Genomic DNA, 21812 nt, shown 5'->3' with positions numbered 1-21812 from the left:
TTGCACTTGCAGAGGCTGACTTCATACCCCAATGTGTGACCCGAACTTCAGATGTCTATGGTAGTTACTTTCATACACCCCTTTCTATTAACTTCAGACCAGGCAGAGCTTTGCCCCATTTCAGAGCTTCCCCTTGGATCTAAAGCAACTGCACTTGCAGTGCACAGTATATTTACCTTTAGTAAATCAACCCCAGTGAGTCTTTTCCTGTTTAACTCTAACTGTGGCTGCCCTAGCATACCTGCATAGGTAGAGTCCAATAGTGACAAGTCCAGTGTGGTAGTGATCCATAATAATGGTGGGATTACAAGTCCCAGCAGACCCTATACATGGTGGTATTCCTGCAGTTCCCCAAGCAGAATTCAACGGGAGACTCCATGGGATTTAAATCCCTTATCCTACTTTATATAACACAGGACAGGTAGGCCAAACCCAAAAAACCTGTGAACGTAGCCCGGGGAAGGCTGTAAAACATTAACCCCTTCCACCTGGCTAGGGCAGCCATAATTAAATAACTACAGTAGGCAACCTGCCTACACACTTTATAGAAGTCCATTTTTTCTTTTCCATCAAGAAATGGGAAGAAGACCTCAACATCTGAACAATGACAGAAAATTTGTATCCTCTCTCTGAAATCTTCCATTGCCACAAAAATTCAGGAAACCATCTACAAAATGTGAAAACGTTGGTCTAGAATGCCATCAGTCAACCATGGGATCCATTCCAAACCATTGCTGGAGTGGAGCGAGTGAACAGGTTTCCCTGATCTACAGATTCTGGTGCCCAAAGCTCAGAGCCCTCTGGAAGACTGCGCCAGTATGTCCAGATGACCACATTCCAAGGAGTTCATCTGTTTTTTGATACATAATAACATATTTCCTATCAAACATTCCAGAAAGTCTGTCTGGAATACCATCTTAATGCAGATAAATCCTGCATTCCTTTAAAAGGAAGAGACCCATTCCTCACAATTCTTCTGTGGTTGAAAAAACTGAAGAACCTGGAAAGCAGACAAAGAGCAACTAATGGCAAAACTTTTTTTTAATTTTGGACAGAGAGGAGATAGATTAGGAAATGTCAGGTCGTTATTGCTGTCTGTGCCCCCGTTAGGGAGATTTGCTCTCTCTATTTGTCCTTTTCATTCTTATCATTCATTGAATTTGCAAGTAAAAGAAAATCCTAAATTTGGGTTGTCCACAGAAAAGTAATAGAGGGAAAATCTTCCAATGGGGACACCAATTCTGGTGGCCTGTGAGGCCCCAAGGGATTCCTGTAATTTTGCAGGGATTTCCTCTCACTTCTTGTTTAGGCTATGGGACGGGAAGTGAAGGTAAATCTCCCCAATCGGATACAGATGGCAAAAGAAAAAAAAACTGACCGGGGTCATCCCTCTCCCTGACTTTATCCAAAATGAAAAAAAAAAGTTTTACCTATAGTTCTACTAACTGGTTCCCATGGGGAAGGATCTCCGAAGTATCCCGCCACCCCTTCTTATGCCATCTCTTGTAGCTTGACCATTCCTCTTTCCTCTGTCTTTGTAACACTACTTAAAAAAACTGGAACCTTCTGGGTGGATAGACACTCCAAAATCATCCAGGACACCGGAATCATCTAGGAGACCTATGCACAGTGCTGTTTCATAGTTTATTCCCATGTGTAGTGTAAAGTGACATCTGGTTTTCTTCAGTCTCTGCTTCTTCAATCTCAGCTCCATCTAGTGGTCATAATGCTGTATTTTTCTGATTGAGTTATTCCAGGAAAATACTGCATTATGGCCACTAGATAGAGCCAATGATCATAGGAAATACACATATTAGGCAAAATACAGGGGTTATTCATTATGGCTGGGTGAATGTTTGTGACATTTGCTCAGGGAATTTTCTATAAATAGGCCCCTTTGTCTCTCTTGGAATAAAGGCTCCTCACCTTCCTATTCACAATCTTCTCATCGGTATGCTAAGCTGTGCATACATGTTTAGTCTTGGCACTGAGGAAGTCGGGTAGAAGATGTCTATGAAGGAGCTTGCAGATGTTGCATCGCTCTGTGGAGGGGAGTTCCACTTTAAGGAGAAGACGTCAGGCTCATTCCAGTCTGAAGCATTTTGGTGTCTGTTGAGATATTGATAATGAAGTGATATTTGTCTGGTAAGGGTGAGGTTCCTGACCTGTGAGATGTCTGCATATTACATCTAGGGCATTTATCATTTGTGTTTCTGTGCCTTTTTAAATGAGTGTTTGTTTTAGGCACTGCCCCTTAATTAGCCACACCCTCTTTGCTGTGTCATGGTCCAAGCTCCACCCTCAGACGCCAGATGCATTTGTTTCGTAGGATGATTTCTTGCTGTGGGGGTGGGGATTATTTAATAGGTGCAACCACAAATCACGTTGTCCCCGGTAATTGCAGTGAGGAGATGTGTGGTTGCTATGGATTATGGCAACAATGATCAAATAATTAGGGTTTTTGATTTTTCGTAGTTCTGGTAACCTAGCTGGTAATGATGGAACTGTGGCCAATGTTAATATTGAATAAGTGGTCACAGGGCCAGGATTTCACCTCCATCATACTGTATGTCCTCCTGTATTCCAAACTTCCCCAGCAGTGTCATTATAGTTCAGAGTAGTAGAGGCAGAGAATTTCCTGCTCTACCTCCCATCTCCACCTACTCCTGCCATTCCATCCCCTCCTACTCCTATCCCCCTCCTTTCTCTACCCCCCATCTCCACATACTCCTGCCATTCCATCCCCTCCTATCCCCCTCCTTTCTCTACCCCCCATCTCCACCTACTCCTGCCATTCCATCCCCTCCTACTCCTATCCCCCTCCTTTCTCTACCCCCCATCTCCACCTACTCCTGCCATTCCATCCCCTCCTACTCCTATCCCCCTCCTTTCTCTATTACCATCTCCACCTACTCCTGTCATTCCATCCCCTCCTTTCTCTACCCCCCATCTCCACCTACTCCTGCCATTCCATCCCCTCCTACTCCTATCCCCCTCCTTTCTCTACCCCCCATCTCCACCTACTCCTGCCATTCCATCCCCTCCTACTCCTATCCCCCTCCTTTCTCTATTACCATCTCCACCTACTCCTGTCATTCCATCCCCTCCTTTCTCTACCCCCCATCTCCACCTACTCCTGCCATTCCATCCCCTCCTACTCCTATCCCCCTCCTTTCTCTACTACCATCTCCACCTACTCATGCCATTCCATCCCCTCCTACTCCTATCCCCCTCCTTTCTCTACCTCCCAGCTCCGCCTACTCCTGCCATTTCATCCCCTCCTACTCCTATCCCCCTCCTTTCTCTACCCCCCATCTCCACCTACTCCTGCCATTTCATCCCCTCCTACTCCTATCCCCCTCCTTTCTCTACCCCCCATCTCCACCTACTCCTGCCATTTCATCCCCTCCTACTCCTATCCCCCTCCTTTCTCTACCCCCCATCTCCACCTACTCCCGCCATTTCATCCCCTCCTTCTCCTATCCCCCTCCTTTCTCTACTACCATCTCCACCTACTCCTATCCCCCTACTCCCATACCCCCCAACTCCAATCCCCACCTATTCTTCCCCCCCCTGCTTATTCTTATGCCCCCCTTCTCTTCCCATTCCCTCCTAATCCAATTTCACCCTGCCCCCAAGCCCCACACACTCCTGCCCTCCCCCTCCCCATCCCCTCCTACTCCTATATCCTCCTATTCTCTTCTCTCCCACCACCTACTGCCCCAACCCCCTCTTAAACTCATCCCCTTCTACTCTCAGCCTGCCTACCCACCATCATTTCCTGCCCCCTTCCCATCCCCACCTACTCCTACCACCCCCCAAATTACCTCCTACCCCTATCCAACCATTTCCTCCTACTTCTACCCCACTCCCCATCTGCTGCTTTATGGTAATTACACATACCCGGGAATTTCATACTTATAGTCAGCAATACAATGAGTGCCACCCCTGGCAACAATGCCAATCTACACCACAGCCTATGTCAGCTTTACAGACATTTAGCATGGAGTGCCTCATCTATTAGGCTGAATATTTAATATTCAGAAGGCATATAGGGCAGCACAGTAGCTAAATGGTTAGCACTTCAGCCTGGCAGTACTAGGGTCGTTGGTTTGAATCCCCACCACGGCACCACCTGCCTGGAGTTTGCATGTTCTCCATGTACCTGCGTGGGTTTCCTCTGGGTACTCCGGTTTCCTCCCACACTCCAAAGACATGCTGGTAGGTGACTTGGTTCCTTTCTAAATTGGCCCTAGTATGTGTATGTATGAATGTGAGTTAGGGACCTTAGATTGTACACCCCTTGAGGGTTAGGGACTGATGTGGATGTACAATATATATGTAAAGCGTTGTGTAAAATTGACGGCGCTATATAAGTACCTGAAATAAATAAATTTGTGTGAAGGTGAAAACGTCCCCCTGTGTTCCCCCCCCCACTATAGGCTTCCTTGTGGATTCCCCCGCCCCCCCCATATTATCATGTGACCACCATGTCCCCACAGGTTGCCCCCACCCCCACACAAATTTTAGATGTGTCCCTTCTCTTTGTGGTCCCTCTGAGGACCTGACACTGGAGCTAGACAGACACCATGTTGATAAAGTCTCTTTATTTATAGCACAATATATACATAAACACCTCTATACATCTCTATAGGGCTCCAGTGTCCAGCTACGTCCCATTGGCTGCCAGCCATCACAGTTGGCGTTTGTTCTGGGTAACTGAGAGCCCCTCAGTTACCATGGTTACACGCTGACACTGGCAGGAATGCCATTGTTCTGAGGAATGTGCCCGCTCCCACCCTTGCAGATTAACCCAGTAGTTCCCAGTGGACAGTAACTGACAACCCTCTCCCAGTGACTATTTTCCATTTCCCCCCATCACCTACTCATCATGACCGTCTGGCCTCTTCCCAGCGCCAGGAGTCAGATCGCAAACCACTAATAATGAACAATACCAGGATATTTGTAATTGATGTCTCGCCTGGTTATACGTCTTTCTGTGTGCGATGAAATTATGAGTAAAGAAAGTATAATCCAAAACCAGCCATAGTACACAACCATGATCCAACAACCAATCATAACCCACAACCAACCATAATACAACATTCAACCAAAATCCACCGCCAAAATTTGCAACCAACCATAATCCAACAACCATAAACCACAACGAACCGTAATTCTACAGCCATAATACAACAATCAACCATAATACAAAATTCATAATCTACAGCCAACCATAATTCAACAACCATCCATAACCCACAACCAACCATAATACAACAACAACTAAATTCTACAACCAACCGTAATGCAGCAACCAGTCATAATACACAACCATAACCTAACAATTATATCCTACAACCAACCATAATCCAACAATCGGCCAATTACACAACCATAATCCAACAATTATAATCTACACCCAACTATATTCCACAACCATAAACTCACATTTACAATCTACACCCAACTATATTCCTCAACCATAATCTCACATTTAAAATCTACAACCAACTATATTCCACAACCATAAACTCACATTTAAAATCTACAACCAACTATATTCCACAACCATAAACTCACATTTACAATCTACACCCAACTATATTCCACAACCATAATCTACTGCCAGCCATACTACGCAATTATAATTCAACAACCAGTTATAATACACAACCATAATCCAACAATTATAATCAACAACCAACTATATTCCACAGCCATAAACTCACATTTACAATCTACAACCAACTATATTCCACAACCATAAACTCACATTTACAATCTACACCCAACTATATTCCACAATCATAATCTACTGCCAGCCATACTACGTAATTATAATTTAACAACCAGTTATAATACACAACCATAATCCAACAACCATATCCTACAACCAACCATAATCCAACAACCATATGCTACAACCAACCATAATCCAACAACCAACCATAATCCAACAACCATATCCTACAACCAACCAGAATCCAACAACCATATCCTACAACCAACCAGAATCCAACAACCATATCCTACAACCAACCAGAATCCAACAACCATATCCTACAACCAACCAGAATCCAACAACCATATCCTACAACCAACCAGAATCCAACAACCATATCCTACAACCAACCAGAATCCAACAACCATATCCTACAACCAACCAGAATCCAACAACCATATCCTACAACCAACCATAATCCAACAATTAAAATTTACAACCAACTATAATCCACAACCTAAACCAACAACTATAATCCACAACCATAATCTGGTCATATGTATGTCCCTGTTAACCTATTGGGGACATTGGAGCGTGGGGTGGGCAAAGTTACAGTACTTCATACCTTTTAAATAAATGTTGGAATGTTGTTGCTGCAGGTAACACCTGAGCGGAGCTGCACTTGTACATTATCCGTGTGCTGTTTGGAGGGGTCATAGCTGTGGGGGGTGTGACTTGATGCCCCTGTTTTGGGAGACAGTGATCAGTACCTTCCCTTCCCCCATCGTATGCGACAACCCCAAAACAAGTGGGTTATACAGAAAGTGGTGTGTTCCAGTGTGCGCTACATTGGAGTACCTCTACATGAAGCATGATCCCCCCTTCAATCCATGTTACTATTCCATATGACAAGAGCCACCAGAAAAGCTTACATTCTATATTGAGTAAACACCTGCCAGAAGAACTTACAATCTAGATGTCGCTGATACTTGCTAGCAGAGTTTACAATCCGCTTGTAGTCCACGCCTGCCAGAAGAGCTTACAGTCTATTTGCAGTCCACACCCATCAGCAGAATTTACAGTCTGCAAGTAGCTGATAGCTGCCAGCAGAGCTTACACTCTACATGTAGCCGATACCTGCCAGCAGAGCTTACACTCTACATGTAGCCAATACCCGCCAGCAAAGCTTACAACCTAGATGTAGCTGATACCTGCCAGCAGGTACTCGGGTTCTCAGATATCTGGAAAGGAGTGAATCAAACAGATGGGATATACAGGCGTCCATACTGCAAAGCTTATTGTGTCCACAGGGGCCATATAAGGGCCATACACCCTGCGAAGTGCTGTGACTAAAGTGCTACAGACAAGCTGCATTTTGGTGGCAATAAACGGGCGGTCAGGTGAGGAGTTTCTTGTGGTCGCTGTTGAGGGTCTGTTCGGCTCGTGGTGATGCCGGTGTGGCACTGGTGGAGTCCGTAGAGCGCAGGGGGTACTTGGTGTGAGGCTGGGACAGCACACAGTACCACAGGAAGATGAACAGGCCTGGCAGGAGAAGACAGGAGAAAATTAGAGTATTCCATCAAAGTGTTCAGTTATATTTGATAAAAGCCTGGTAATCCTGCCAGAAATCCAGAGCTGTTCTCTATTATTCCTAAGAGTTCCTCTAGTGCTTATTCAGGATTACAGAACAATCAGCCTTTATATTGTAGAGACCTATATAGAGATCTACAAGTGGGGTGATTGAGTAGTTTAGCAACTTGGAAGGCTGAGGCCACTCCGTCTTGTCACCCACAACCAGACTTAAAATGGAATCCTGACCTTCACACAAAGAATGTGGGTAGGAAGGTATTTTATTGGAGAAGGTGGGCCTTGTCAGAACCAGGAACTATGAAGGGGAGATTTCACCACTAAGAGCCCAGCACATGACTCCGTCAGACTCAAGTAACTGGAAAAATCACTTTTGGGTGGACTTGACTTTTAACTAAATATAGGTTTGCCTGAGCACAGTCAGCCTCATTTATTAAAGTGAAGGAAGAACTGCAATTTACCAATCTTTGTCCAACTTGCATGGGAAGAACAAACTGAAGATCCTAATGGGGGTGTTAGAGACAGACAAGTCCTTCTTTGGAAGGAGGGGCAGTGGCACATACCTTGTAGGGCATTCACAATACTGAAGGCATATTGGACTGGCAGGTAAAAGATCCCAAAGGAGAAGAAGGCCAGACCCCAGGACAAGCCCAGCATGCAGCTCAGCCCCAGCAGAGTGACGCAGCGACGGACTTCCTCCTGGCGTGAATGAGGAGACAGGCGGAATACATGCCTTGTCATGGCAACAAGCATACACAGGTTAAAGAAGAGGACCATAGCAAAAAATCCCAAATTCAGCACCTGGTGGATAATGGGCTTTGTCAGCCAACACCTGCCAAGAAAAGGAGTGACATGGCAGTACTGGAAGGTGGCAGGGGACATGGGGAAAACAGCAACATGGTAAATAAAGGGACATGGAGAACAAAGACAGAGAGAGCAAGAGGACAGAGAGACTGAGGGGTCACAGAGAACAAGGAGACATGAAAATAAGGAGACACGGAGAATGAGGGGCCACAAAGAATGAGGGGAGGTGAAGAACAAGGGAACATGAAGAATGAGGGAACATGGCAAATGAGGTGACATGGAGCATGAGGGGGCACAGAGCACAAGGGGATCAAGAGAATGAGGAACATGGAGAATGAAGGGACATGGAGAAAAAGACAATATGCGAAACGAGGGGACTCTGAGAACAAGAAGATTGAGAGAAGGAGGAACATGGGAAATGAGGGGACTCTGAGAACAAGGAAATTGAGAGAAGGAGGAACATGGAGAATGAGGTGGATCAGAAAATGAGGAAAAAATAAAAAAATGATGGGACACACAGAATGGGGAGGTAAAGAAAGCAAAGGGGCAATGAGAACAAGATCAAGAGAATAAGGAACAAGGAGAATGAGAGGAATAGAGAATGAGGAGATAAAGAGAATGAGGGGGAACAAAAACCAAGGGGACACGGACTACTAGGAGATAACAAGAACAAGGAGATGCAGAGGACAAGGAGAGATGGGAGAATTTATGTTCTCACTTACATGGCAGCTGTGGAGTTTTGGGATGATGGACGCTCCACGTTGATGTTGTATATCCCATAATTGTTTGGATCTATCAGCAGTACAGACGCAACCATCAGAACTGGGACACCTGCAGACATGACATTTCTCAATTATTACTGTGATCGATCTTCATATAGCTCCAACATATTATGTAGGTTTTCACCATCCAACATGAAAATGTTCTCGATGTACATGATGAGGCAAATACAGAACAAGTCATGTGAATTGTGTGCACACAGGAGGACTCACCCCAGCCCAGGATAGTTAGTCTCCAGGTGGTGATAGCGGAGGACACGAAGACCTTTACCACCAGCCGGTAGAGATTGAACCCCTCGATGGCCATCCACGTGAAGAGGCAGAGCAGGGAGAAGTGCAGAGCAATGGCAGAAACACGGCATACTACTACATCTTCCATACCACCCAGCAGTGCGCTTGTTATGAAAGCGACATCCAACAGCAACAGCGCCATCAGCAGGTTCATGTGGATCTGCAGTGTAGGGTTTGTCTTATTCTTCCTGGGGTGCAAAATGGAAACACGCAGTTTAAAACACAATGTATATTATATAACACGCAACACAAACTGTATAATATACAGCACAGTACAACATAACACAAAAAACTGTACAGTACCCAAAGTATAATATATAACACACAACATATACAACACACAATGTACAGTATAATATACAACACATAACACACACTGTATAATATACAACACACCATGTAATACTCAATGTATAATATACAACACATGACACACACTGTATAATATACAACACACCATGTAATACTCAATGTATAATATACAACACATGACACACACTGTATAATATACAACACACCATGTAATACTCAATGTATAATATACAACACATGACACACACTTTATAATATACAACACACCATGTAATACTCAATGTATAATATACAACACATGACACACACTTTATAATATACAACACACCATGTAATACTCAATGTATAATATACAACACATGACACACACTGTATAATATACACAACACACCATGTAATACTCAATGTATAATATACAATACATGACACACACTGTATAATATACAACACACCATGTAATACTCAATGTATAATATACAATACATGACACACACTGTATAATATACAACACACCATGTAATACTCAATGTATAATATACAACACATGACACACACTGTATAATATACAACACACCATGTAATACTCAATGTATAATATACAACACATGACACACAATTTATAATTTACAATGAATAGCACAACATATAACACACTATGTACAGCACAGTACAACAAACCATGTATGATATACAATATACAATACATAACATACTGTACAATGTATAATATACAACATACCATGTAATGCACAATGGATAATATACAACACACAACATTCATTGTACAACATTTGGTTATAAATATGACACAGAGGGGTAGAACACATGACATGGGGGAACATAAGTGTGGCTGTATATATGACATTGGGGGGACATGGGTGGGGTGGTAAACAGTATATGACATGAAGGGGACACAGGTGGGGTGGTATTTATGACATAGGGGGGCACAGGTGGGTTGGTATATTTGACATTAGGCGGACACCGGTGGGGTGGTATACATGACATGGGGGATAGTAGTGAGGTGGCATATATGACACTGGGGGAACACGGGTGAAGTAGTATACAGTAAATAACATGGGGGGACATGGGTTGGGTGGTACCTGGAACAGCAAATCCATGCAACAGTAAAGGCACAGGACAGGGCAGAAATGGCGCATCCAGCAAAGGTGATGGCTGTCAGTGACACAAGATGAACCTCCGATATCAACTGGCTGGAGACTTGCTGCCAACAGAAGGAGGATTATATAATAATACATATATGATAGGTACACATATTACTACATCTGACTCCACTCTCTGGTGTTATCTACTCACCATCAGCACTGCAAAGTAAGTGAGGTGGTTACAGTGACATTCGGTCTGACGCTCAGCGGCCACTGTTCTGCATCCGGCCGTGTTCCACTCCTCCTTCAACTCTGCAGAAGACACACAACAAGTTTCCATGTATCATATCCCAATGACCAGGGGCGGACTGACAACTCATGGGGCCCCCGGGCTATAGGGGATCATGGGGCCCCATGTCCTTGCCCAAACTCAAAAAAGCCTATGAAAAAGGTACCAGGGGCATCTCATGGGGCCCCCTACTGACCCCGGGCCCTCGGGCAGTGTCCGAGTTTCCAAATGGTCAGTCCGCCCCTGCCAATGACTTAAGCATAACACCCTTCACTGGAAGCACAGGAACCCTATACCCCAAGCCCTGACTGGCACTGTCCCTGGAGTTCATCTCACAGCTGGTTTTAATATTAAACATTACTTGAGGGGGCTCACTGAACACACTGCAGTCCTAAAGCCAATGCCAGACCCTTCAGAGCCAGAAGAAATCACAAGATTCAGCCACTGTATGGGGATACCCCTTTAAATGCATATCGCATAGTGCAAAGAGCTGTAATGGTGCCACTCCGTGTCTTCACCATGCGCTTCCCTCCCCTCCCGGGCCCCTGACCAGTGCACAGATTTCTTCTGGACAGGGAATATATGATATGGACAGAACATGGAATGGGAATTATGGAATACACAAAACACCGCTTACCGTCCCAGAATACGCACAGCGGAGACTTCGGCTCCTGGAAGGACACAAGAAAAGAGACACCATTGTCATCAGCAAAAAATGAGTTCTACAGGGAAGGTGGGGGGAGGTTAATATTTCTTTGAAGGGGGCATTATTTTTGTAATAATTCCTTTCCTTATTCCCCCATTTCTGAGTTCCTGTGCAGATTTTGTGGCCAGATAGAAATCTCCGGCAGGCATGAGCTGTGTCCTCGGATCAACTCTGCGGTGATACCAGGAGAGGAAGTTACTTCTATGGTGGCAGAACAGGAAATCCATTCCTTCTATAAAACATTGACCTGCCACTTGCCTGATGGGAAACTATATACTGGCATATATATTTTTATTATACAGGATTTATATAGCGCCAACATTTTGCTCAGCACTTTACATTATAACGGGAGACAGTACAGCAACAATACAGTTCAATACAAGAGGGATAGGAGGGCCTGATCCTCGGAGCTTACAATCTAGGATAACACGCTCCCTTTGTACCTGAGACATGGGAGAGTCTCTCCTCGGGCTGTGCTGATACAGGGCTATTCTTATAAACCATTTAGCAGGTCCTCTGTCTGCTGTACTCTCTACCTGTGCAGATTGTATGATAGAATTTCCACTCCACGCTCTCTGGCCTCATGTTTCAGTTTCATACTCAGTCACATCTCTTCTGACTGTCACCAGTCCCCAGGGACCTCAGAGGAAGCTGGGCTACCAGAACCTGCAAGCATTGCAACCCTGGCCACAAAAGCCAGCAACATTTTCCATGAGACTGAACAAACACTGAGGGTGACAACTGCAACCACCAGCAACTATAGATCTGAACTAAGATTCTACACAAGAGGGAGAGGAGATACCTGGCATAGGTGATATCTTATAAAGAGGGGATACCTGGCACAGGTAATAAAGGAGAAGGAGGAGATACCTGGCACGGGTGATAAAGGAGAAGGAGGAGATACCTGCACAGGTAATAAAGGAGAAGGAGGAGATACCTGCACAGGTAATAAAGGAGAAGGAGGAGATACCTGGCACGAGTGATACGGACTAAAGACAAGATACCTGATATCAGTGATAGAGTATAGAAGGGACATACCTGGCAAAGGTGACACAGACTAGAGATAGATACCTGGTATAGGTGATAGTGTATAGAGAGGGGATACCTGGCACAGGTGGTAAAGGAGATAGAGGAGATAAATGGCACAGGTGATACAGGCTAGAGATAAAATACCTTGCTAGGTAATATAGACTAGAGATGAGCTACCTTGCCAGGCGATACAGACTAGAGATGAGCTACCTTGCCAGGCGATACAGACTAGAGATGAGCTATCTGGTACACCTGATATACAGTATTATAAAGATAGGATACCTAGCATAGATGAGACAGTATACAGAGGGTATTTTTGGCACACTTGATACAGACTGGAGATGAGGTACCTGCTATAGGTTGTACAGTATAGATGGGGATAACTGGCACAGGTGATACAGTCTTGAAATGGGATACCTGGTACAGCATAGATAGAGAATACCTGGTATAGATGACACAGTATAGATGGGGATACCTGGTACAGGTAATACAGACTAGAGATGGGGTATCTGGTACAAATGATACAGACTAGAGATGAGATACCGTTCCAGGCAATACAGACTAGAGATGAGATACCTGGCACAGGTAATACAGACTAGAGATAAGATATCAGGTACACCTGATATACAGTATTATAGAGAGGGGATACCTAGCATAGATGAGACAGTATATAAAGGTTATATTTGGCTCAGTTGATACAGACTGGAGATGGGGATACCTGGTACAAATGATACAGACTACTGTAGAGATGAGATACCTTGCCAGGTGATACAGACTAGAGATGAAATACCCGACACAGGTGATACAGACTATAGAGTTGGGATACCTGGTACAAATGACACGGACTAGTAAAGGGAGACCTTGCCAGGTAATATAGACTAGAGATAGGACACCTGGTACAGGTAATAAAGACTAGAGATAGGACACCTGGTACAGGTAATAAAAACTAGAGATGGGATACCTGGCACAGGTGATACAGACTAGAGATGAGATATCTGGTACACCTGATATACAGTATTATAGAGAGGGGATACCTAGCATAGATGAGACAGTATACAGTTGATAAAGAGACAGGCTCAGTTGATAAAGACTAGAGATGTGGTACCTGGTATAGGTGATACAGTATAGATGGGGATACCTGACACAGGTGATACAGACTAGAGTTGGGATACCTGGTACAAATGATACAGACTAGAAATGGGATATCTTGCCAGATAATACAGACTAGAGATAGTATACCTGGTATAGGTAATACAGACTAGAGATTGGATACCTGGTATAGGTGACACAGGATAGAGAAGGGATACCTGGTAAAGATGATACAGACTAGAGATGAGATATCTGGTATAGGTGATCCACTATACAGTGGGGATACCTTGTAGGGTGATACAGACTAGAGATAAGATATCTAGTATAGGTGATACAGACTAGAGATTGGATACCTGGCACATGTGTTACAGACTAGAGATGAGATATCTGGTACATCTGATATGGTATAGAGAGGAGATACCTGGCATAGATGTGACAATATACAGAGAGGATATTTGGCATAGTTGAAACAGTCTGGAGATGTGGTACCTGGTACAGGTGACACAGTATAGATGGGGATACCTGGTACAGGCGATAAAGTCTAGAGATGGCAAACCTGGTACAGCAAATATAGGGAATACCTGGTATAGGTGACACAGTATAGATGTGGATACCTGATACAGGTGATACAAATAAGAGATGGGACACCTGGTACAGTACAGATAGGCAATAACTGGTATAGGTGATACAGACTAGTGATGGGCTACTTGGTAGGGGTGATACAGTATACAGAGGGGGTACCTGGAACATCTGACACAGACTAATGATATTACCTGGGACAGGTGATACATGATATAGAGGGGGTATTTGGCACAGGTAATACAAGATAACATTACACAATATATAATGACATTTCTGATGGTGAATACGTGAAGGATAATCTGTACCTTTATGGGTTCATGTGGAAAGGTAATTACTATATCTTCTGATAGGTTAGAGACAACTGTGTCCTGCAGGGTGACTCCGAGCACCAGGTCTCCTAGGATGGAGATGTTTGCGTCATTCTGTGTGGACAGGAATGTTATAATTATTGTCATATACAGATGACATCACGTCCCAGTATATGATACGTAGTTGGATAATGTATGTATAGGGTATAGGACTGTATCGTAAGACTTTGTGTGGTAGGACAGGAATAACAAAATGGTGGATGATTCACCTGGAAGATGGTGTGGCCCTGGATATGGACAACATGGAGCCTCTTGGCAGTCCCGTCTGGCAACTTCTCCAGCAGTTGGTTAGGAAGACTCAAAGAGACCCCCAGACTCTCCGGAATGGACTTGAGCTAAAGAAAGAAGAACTTCTTAGTACTTAGGGATAGAAATGGCCAATATATGCAGGATATATGCATGGAGGTGATATAGGTGGTGTGAAAGAGATGGGGGCAGTATGGAAGAGATGGGACCGTAAGGAGAAGGTGGGGCATTTTAAAGGATATGGGAGCAGAATGAAGCAAGGGGGTAGTATGGAGGACAGGGGTGCAGTGTAGATTGAATGAAGGCTGTATAGGGAATAAGGGTGCAGCGTAGATGAAATGAAGGCTGTATAGGGAATAGGGGTGCAGTGTAGATGAAATGAAGGCTGTATAGGGGGTAGGGGTGCAGGATGCAGGAGATGGGGACTGTATGGAGGAGGTGGGAAAGTATGGGGGAGATAGAAGCAGTATAGAGGAGGTGGAAGCAGTATTGAGTAGAAGAGACCAGTATGCTGGAGATGGGGGCTGTATGGAGGAGGTAGAATAATATGGAGCAAATGTTGGCTGTATGGAGGAAATAGAGTCAGTATGGAGGAGAGGGGAGCGGTATGTAGGAGATGAGGACTATATGCATGAAGTGGGACAGTATGAAGGAGCTAGGGGCAGTGTATAGGAGATGGAGCCAGTATAGAGGATAGGGAGACAGTGAGCTGGAGATGGAGGACGGATGGAGGAGGTAGGGCAGTATGGAAAAGATGGGGGTAACAAGAGGAAGGGCAATACCATGAGGACTGGGAATTCGGACTGCTCATCATTGTCCGGCAGAATTTGGGGTCGTTTGTGGTCACCCTGTCACTATCACCCTCAGTGTTTGTTCTCACCACATCACTGGAGTCCAGGTTATACACTCCTGCCCGCAGTGCCCCTGTCCCGAAGTTATGACTCTTCCCATCAATCTGAACTTTGGACAGAGCTGTATCAATCCAGTTGCGCATCCTGAAACAAGACCGGTGTTGGTTTAATTACATGGAAGGATGATGCAAAAGTGTACCTCCTGCTAACAATAGCTGGCATACCCTTCATATCCCAAGAACTAATAAAATGTACAAATATTAACTCCGGGAATAAGAATGAATTGTTCTAGTAGAGGCCTGAAAAACCAGAACCATTATCAATGAACAACGATCATCCTGCTGGAACTAAGTCCATTGGATGCCATTTTGTACATAGAATGAGAGCACACACTGGGGGGGACAGCACAGGATAGGAGCACACACTGGGGGGGGACAGCACAGGATAGGAGCATACACTGGGGGAACAGCACAGGATAGGAGCACACACTGGGGGGGACAGCACAGGATAGGAGCACACACTGGGGGGGACAGCACAGGATAGGAGCACACACTGGGGGACGGCACAGGATAGGAGCACACACTGGGGGGGGACAGCACAGGATAGGAGCATACACTGGGGGAACAGCACAGGATAGGAGCACACACTGGGGGGGGACAGCACAGGATAGGAGCATACACTGGGGGAACAGCACAGGATAGGAGCACACACTGGGGGGGACAGCACAGGATAGGAGCACACACTGGGGGGGACAGCACAGGATAGGAGCACACACTGGGGGGACGGCACAGGATAGGAGCACACACTGGGGGGGGCACAGGATAGGAGCACACACTGGGGGGGGGGGGCGCATAGGATAGGAGCACACACTGGGGGGGGGCACAGGATAGGAGCACACACTGGGGGGACAGCACAGGATAGGAGCACACACTGGGGGGACAGCACAGGATAGGAGCACACACTGGGGGGGGCACAGGATAGGAGCACACACTGGGGGGACAGCACAGGATAGGAGCACACACTAGGGGGGACAGCACAGGATAGGAGCACACACTGGGGAGGGCACAGGATAGGAGCACGCACTGGGGGGACGGCACAGGATAGAAGCACACACTGGGGGATGGCACAGGATAGGAGCACACACTGGGGGGGACAGCACAGGATAGGAGCACACACTGGGGGGGGGCACAGGATAGGAGCACACATTGGGGGGGACAGCACAGGATAGGAGCACACACTGGGGGGGCACAGGATAGGAGCACACACTGGGGGGGGGCACAACGCAGGATAGGAGCACACACTGGGGGGGGGGCACAGGATAGGAGCAAACACTTGGGGGACAGCACAGGATAGGAGCACACACTGGGGGGACGGCACAGGATAGGAGCACACACTGGGGGGGACGGCACAGGATAGGAGCACACACTGGGGGGACGGCACAGGATAGGAGCACACACTGGGGGGACGGCACAGGATAGGAGCACACACTGGGGGGACGGCACAGGATAGGAGCACACACTGGGGGGACGGCACAGGATAGGAGCACACACTGGGGGGACGGCACAGGATAGGGGCACACACTGGGGGGGACGGCACAGGATAGGAGCACACACTGGGGGGACGGCACAGGATAGGAGCACACACTGGGGAGGACGGCACAGGATAGGAGCACACACTGGGGGGACGGCACAGGATAGGAGCACACACTGGGGGGGACAGCACAGGATAGGAGCACACACTGGGGGGCAGCACAGGATAGGAGCACACACTGGGGGGACAGCACAGGATAGGAGCACACACTGGGGGGAGGGCACAGGACAGGAGCACACACTGGGGGGACGGCACAGGATAGAAGCACACACTGGGGGGACGGCACAGGATAGGGGCACACACTGGGGGGGACGGCACAGGATAGGAGCACGCACTGGGGGGAGGGCACAGGACAGGAGCACACACTGCGGGGGACGGCACAGGATAGGAGCACACACTGGGGGGGACAGCACAGGATAGGAGCACACACTGGGGGGACAGCACAGGATAGGAGCACACACTGGGGGGGGCAGCACAGGATAGGAGCACACACTGGGGGGGACGGCACAGGATAGGAGCACACACTGCGGGGACGGCACAGGATAGGAGCACACACTGCGGGGGACGGCACAGGATAGGAGCACACACTGGGGGGGACAGCACAGGATAGGAGCACACACTGGGGGGGACAGCACAGGATAGGAGCACACACTGGGGGGGCAGCACAGGATAGGAGCACACACTGGGGGGACAGCACAGGATAGGAGCACACACTGGGGGGGCACAGGATAGGAGCACACACTGTGGGGGGGGGGGGTCACAGGATAGGAGCACACACTGTGGGGGGGGGGGGTCACAGGATAGGAGCACACACTGGGGGGGGGGGTCACAGGATAGGAGCACACACTGGGGGGACAGCACAGGATAGGAGCACACACTGGGGGGGCAGAGAATGAGACAGCACACTGGACGGCGCAGGAAGACAGCGCAATGGGGGGGGGGGCACAGTACAGGATGAGAGTGCACACAGGGTGGGGGAGCACAGGAGAGGGGCACACCATGGGGGGGGGGGGCACAGAATCAGAGCACACACTGGGGAGAGGACAGGATGCACATTCATTCCTCATATCTCAGAGCTCGCGTTGGCGGAGCTCCATTTTGACTGCTAACAATAACAGAACACTCACAGACGTCCGTCCCCGCTGAATCCCATCTTCTCCAGGTATCTCCCCACCTGAGACATGTCGTGCTCCAACAGCTTTGCATCTACGAGAAAAGCAGAAGATGGTCATATTACAGGAAGTGAGGGAGTCACCTGGACAGGAAGTGAGGGGAAATCTTTCCAGTGGGGACACAGACAACAACAAAAACCTGACAGAGGTTCTGACCTTCCCTCATTCACTCATAATATGCTAGAAGTCCTGGCTGGAGTCAGCTTTTGTTATGTCCACATATTGTACTGGAGGGGGGGGGGGTGCTGAACTTGGCATTCTTCCTGAACACAGAAATCCAGGTGGTGGAGGATTCACCTCTGAATCCAGAACATTGGGAGACTCATCCACACCTTCTATATCGTCCCCATGGGAGGGTTTTAATAATGGGGTGTTGGGTGTATAAAATATTATATATAGATATAAATACACAGAACATCACAAAGATCTACTCTCTGTCCTGTCTCTACTGTGGTCATGGGACTGATCAAAGTCAATGTAGTAAAAACTGGCAGTGTGGTGTCATGTGATTGCTCAGTGTAGTGAATGCTGGCAGTGTGGTGTCATGTGATCTCTCAGTGTAGTTGGCAGTGTGGTGCCATGTGATCACTTAGTGTACTGAATGTTGGCAGTGTGGTGTCGTGATCGCTCAGTGTAGTGAACGCTGGCAGTACAATGTCATGTGATCGCTCAGTGTAGTTGCCAATGTGTGTCATGTGATCGTTCAGTGTAGTGAACGCTGGCAGTACGATGTCATGTGATCGCTTAGTGTAGTTGCCAATGTGGTGTCATGTGATCGCTCAGTGTAGTAAACGCTGGCAGTGTGATGTCATGTGATCGCTTAGTGTAGTTGGCAATGTGATGTCATGTGATCGCTTAGTGTAGCTGCCAATGTGGTGTCATGTGATCGCTCAGTGTAGTGAATGCTGGCAATGTGGTGTCATGTGATCACTTAGTGTAGTTGACAATGTGGTGTCACGTGATCACTCAGTGTAGTAAACGCTGACATTGGGATGACATTCTAAGAAGAACAGGCAGCGTGTTCCTGCCAGTAAATGACAATCCTTGGATAACAATGGACGGCGTGTGAGTCTCTGTCTGGGATTGGAGATTCTATTTTGGGTTTGATGACAAACAAAGCCGTCATTCATTAATCCATAGAGAAGGCGGCATGGCTGCCAATGTGTCACGCGCTCCCCTCCCCCCCCAGGATTCACACTGCTCACCCTGCCAAACACCCTGCAGCCCTTCCTCACATTCTTCCCACACACAATGTCCTGGTACATGGAAGGATGTGGGAGGGCCGCAAGGAATTCCATCTTCAGGTGCCGGACTTCTCCCCATGTGACCCTCAGAGCTGGCGTATAGCGGGCCCCTCATTACCCCGGGCTTCAAATTACCATGGGTTTAAAAATACCCCCAGACCCTACATTACCCCCAGACCCCACATTACCCCCAGACCCCACATTACCCCCCCGACCCCACATTACCCCTGGCCCAGGTGCGCTGCCAATGAGACGGTTAACAGTCGGCACATCTGAGAATTGTGACTTTCTGTGGGAACGCGGCGTTATCTGACAGACGCACATTGACTTGGTGTGTTGGCAGGAAGCGAGCAGACAAGAGCTGCCAGTAAAGTGACATTTCTTTCGGGGGAGGGGGAAAGCAGCTGTGAATACCACTCCTAGAGGAAAGCTGTAATGGTTTGTGGTCAGTATGACTATCGGTATTGTACATTCAGAACATATGAAAGGCTGGAGCCATGTGCGCTATCCCTACAGACAGCAGGCGGCACAGTACCTTGCTTTCAAGTCCCTTATGTCTGATTGACATGTTGGAATTGATCTGATAAGGGTGGAGTCTCTGCTGGGGTGACTCCTGTAATAAACGTGAAAAGGAGAGCACAGCGCCCCCTGCTGGATGGATAAACTACTACACTATAAGCAATATGATATGCAGTATATGGTCAGTATTACACACCAACTGTCAGCATCCCACGGACAGAATTAAACACCAATTGGCAAGAATGACACAGCAGCTGTCAGCATTACACATGGTCTGTCAGCTTTACACACCAACCATCACAATTACACATCAACTGTCAGTGGCTGACTGTCAGAATTACACATTAACTGTCAGTGGCTGACTGTCAGAATTACACATCAACTGTCAGTGGCTGACTGTCAGAATTACACATCAACTGTCAGTGGCTGACTGTCAGAATTACACATCAACTGTCAGTGGCTGACTGTCAGAATTACACATCAACTGTCAGGGGCTGACTGTCAGAATTACACATCAACTGTCAGGGGCTGACTGTCAGAATTACACATCAACTGTCAGCGTGTGACTGTCAGAATTACACATCAACTGTCAGCGTGTGACTGTTAGAATTACACATCAACTGTCAGTGTCTGACTGTCAGAATTACACACCAACTGTCAGTGTGTGACTGTCAACATTACACATCAACTGTCAGCCTGTGACTGTCAACATTACACATCAACTGTCAGCCTGTGACTGTCAACATTACACATCAACTGTCAGCGTGTGGCTGTCAGAATTACACATCAACTGTCAGCGTGTGACTGTTAGAATTACACATTAACAGTCAGCGTGTGGACTGTTAGAATTACACATCAACTGTCAGTGTCTGACTGTCAGAATTACACACCAACTGTCAGCGTGTGAATGTCAGAATTACACATCAACTGTCAGCGTGTGACTGTCAGAATTACACATCAACTGTCAGTGTGTGACTGTCAGAATTACACATCAACTGTCAGTGTCTAACTGTCAGAATTACACACCAACTGTCAGCATCCAATTGACAGTATCACACACCAACTGTCCGCAATACACACCAACTGCCTGGAGTTTGCACTCCTACACTCCAAAGACATGCTGGTAGGTTAGTTGGATCCTGTCTAAGGGCTCGGTTCACACCTATGCAGTTTGCGTTTGATCCGTTTCTGCAGTGCATTTTGTGGTTTTTTTTTTTTCGTATTGCTAGACAGATTAAGCACTTGCCCTGCTGAGGATTTCCCCCCCCTTCCTGACTAGGCCATTTGTTGTGTTGTTGCGCTGCATTACTTTAACTAAAAATTGCGCAGTCATGCAACACTGCACCCAGGGGCGGATTGACCGTTTGGAAACTCAGGCACTGCCCGAGGGCCTGGGGGTCAGTAGGGGGCCCCATGAGATGCCCCTGGGACCTTTTTCATAGGCTTTTTTGAGTTTGGGCAAGGACACAGGGGCCCCATGATCCCCTATTGCCCAGGGGCCCCATGAGTTGTCAGTCCACCCCGGT

At 46.9% G+C, this 21812-nt stretch overlaps 1 protein-coding gene across 1 annotated transcript in view; it reads right to left on the bottom strand.

Annotated features, from left to right (window-relative positions):
* Positions 1-4592: 4592 nt before the first annotated feature.
* LOC149461051 (adhesion G protein-coupled receptor G1-like) overlaps positions 4593-21812 on the bottom strand; it is a 35911-nt gene continuing 18691 nt past the window's right edge. The window contains exons 3-13 of the mRNA XM_089678889.1: positions 18479-18557; positions 15791-15905; positions 14874-14999; positions 14602-14718; positions 11528-11561; positions 10813-10913; positions 10599-10720; positions 9109-9374; positions 8839-8947; positions 7876-8144; positions 4593-7267 (exon numbers count right to left, since the gene is read on the bottom strand). Coding sequence (XP_089535015.1) covers positions 7122-7267; positions 7876-8144; positions 8839-8947; positions 9109-9374; positions 10599-10720; positions 10813-10913; positions 11528-11561; positions 14602-14718; positions 14874-14999; positions 15791-15905; positions 18479-18557 — 1484 coding nt within the window. The 3' untranslated portion in view covers positions 4593-7121. The remainder of the gene's footprint in view (positions 7268-7875; positions 8145-8838; positions 8948-9108; positions 9375-10598; positions 10721-10812; positions 10914-11527; positions 11562-14601; positions 14719-14873; positions 15000-15790; positions 15906-18478; positions 18558-21812) is intronic.

The sequence above is a fragment of the Staurois parvus genome, unplaced genomic scaffold (assembly GCF_062004578.1).
Source record: "Staurois parvus isolate SC_StPar_1 unplaced genomic scaffold, SC_StPar_1.0 ptg000211l, whole genome shotgun sequence".
Classification (NCBI taxonomy): domain Eukaryota; kingdom Metazoa; phylum Chordata; class Amphibia; order Anura; family Ranidae; genus Staurois; species Staurois parvus.
The sequence above is the reverse complement of the archived record's forward strand: the minus strand, read 5'-3'. Positions and strand labels throughout refer to the sequence as shown.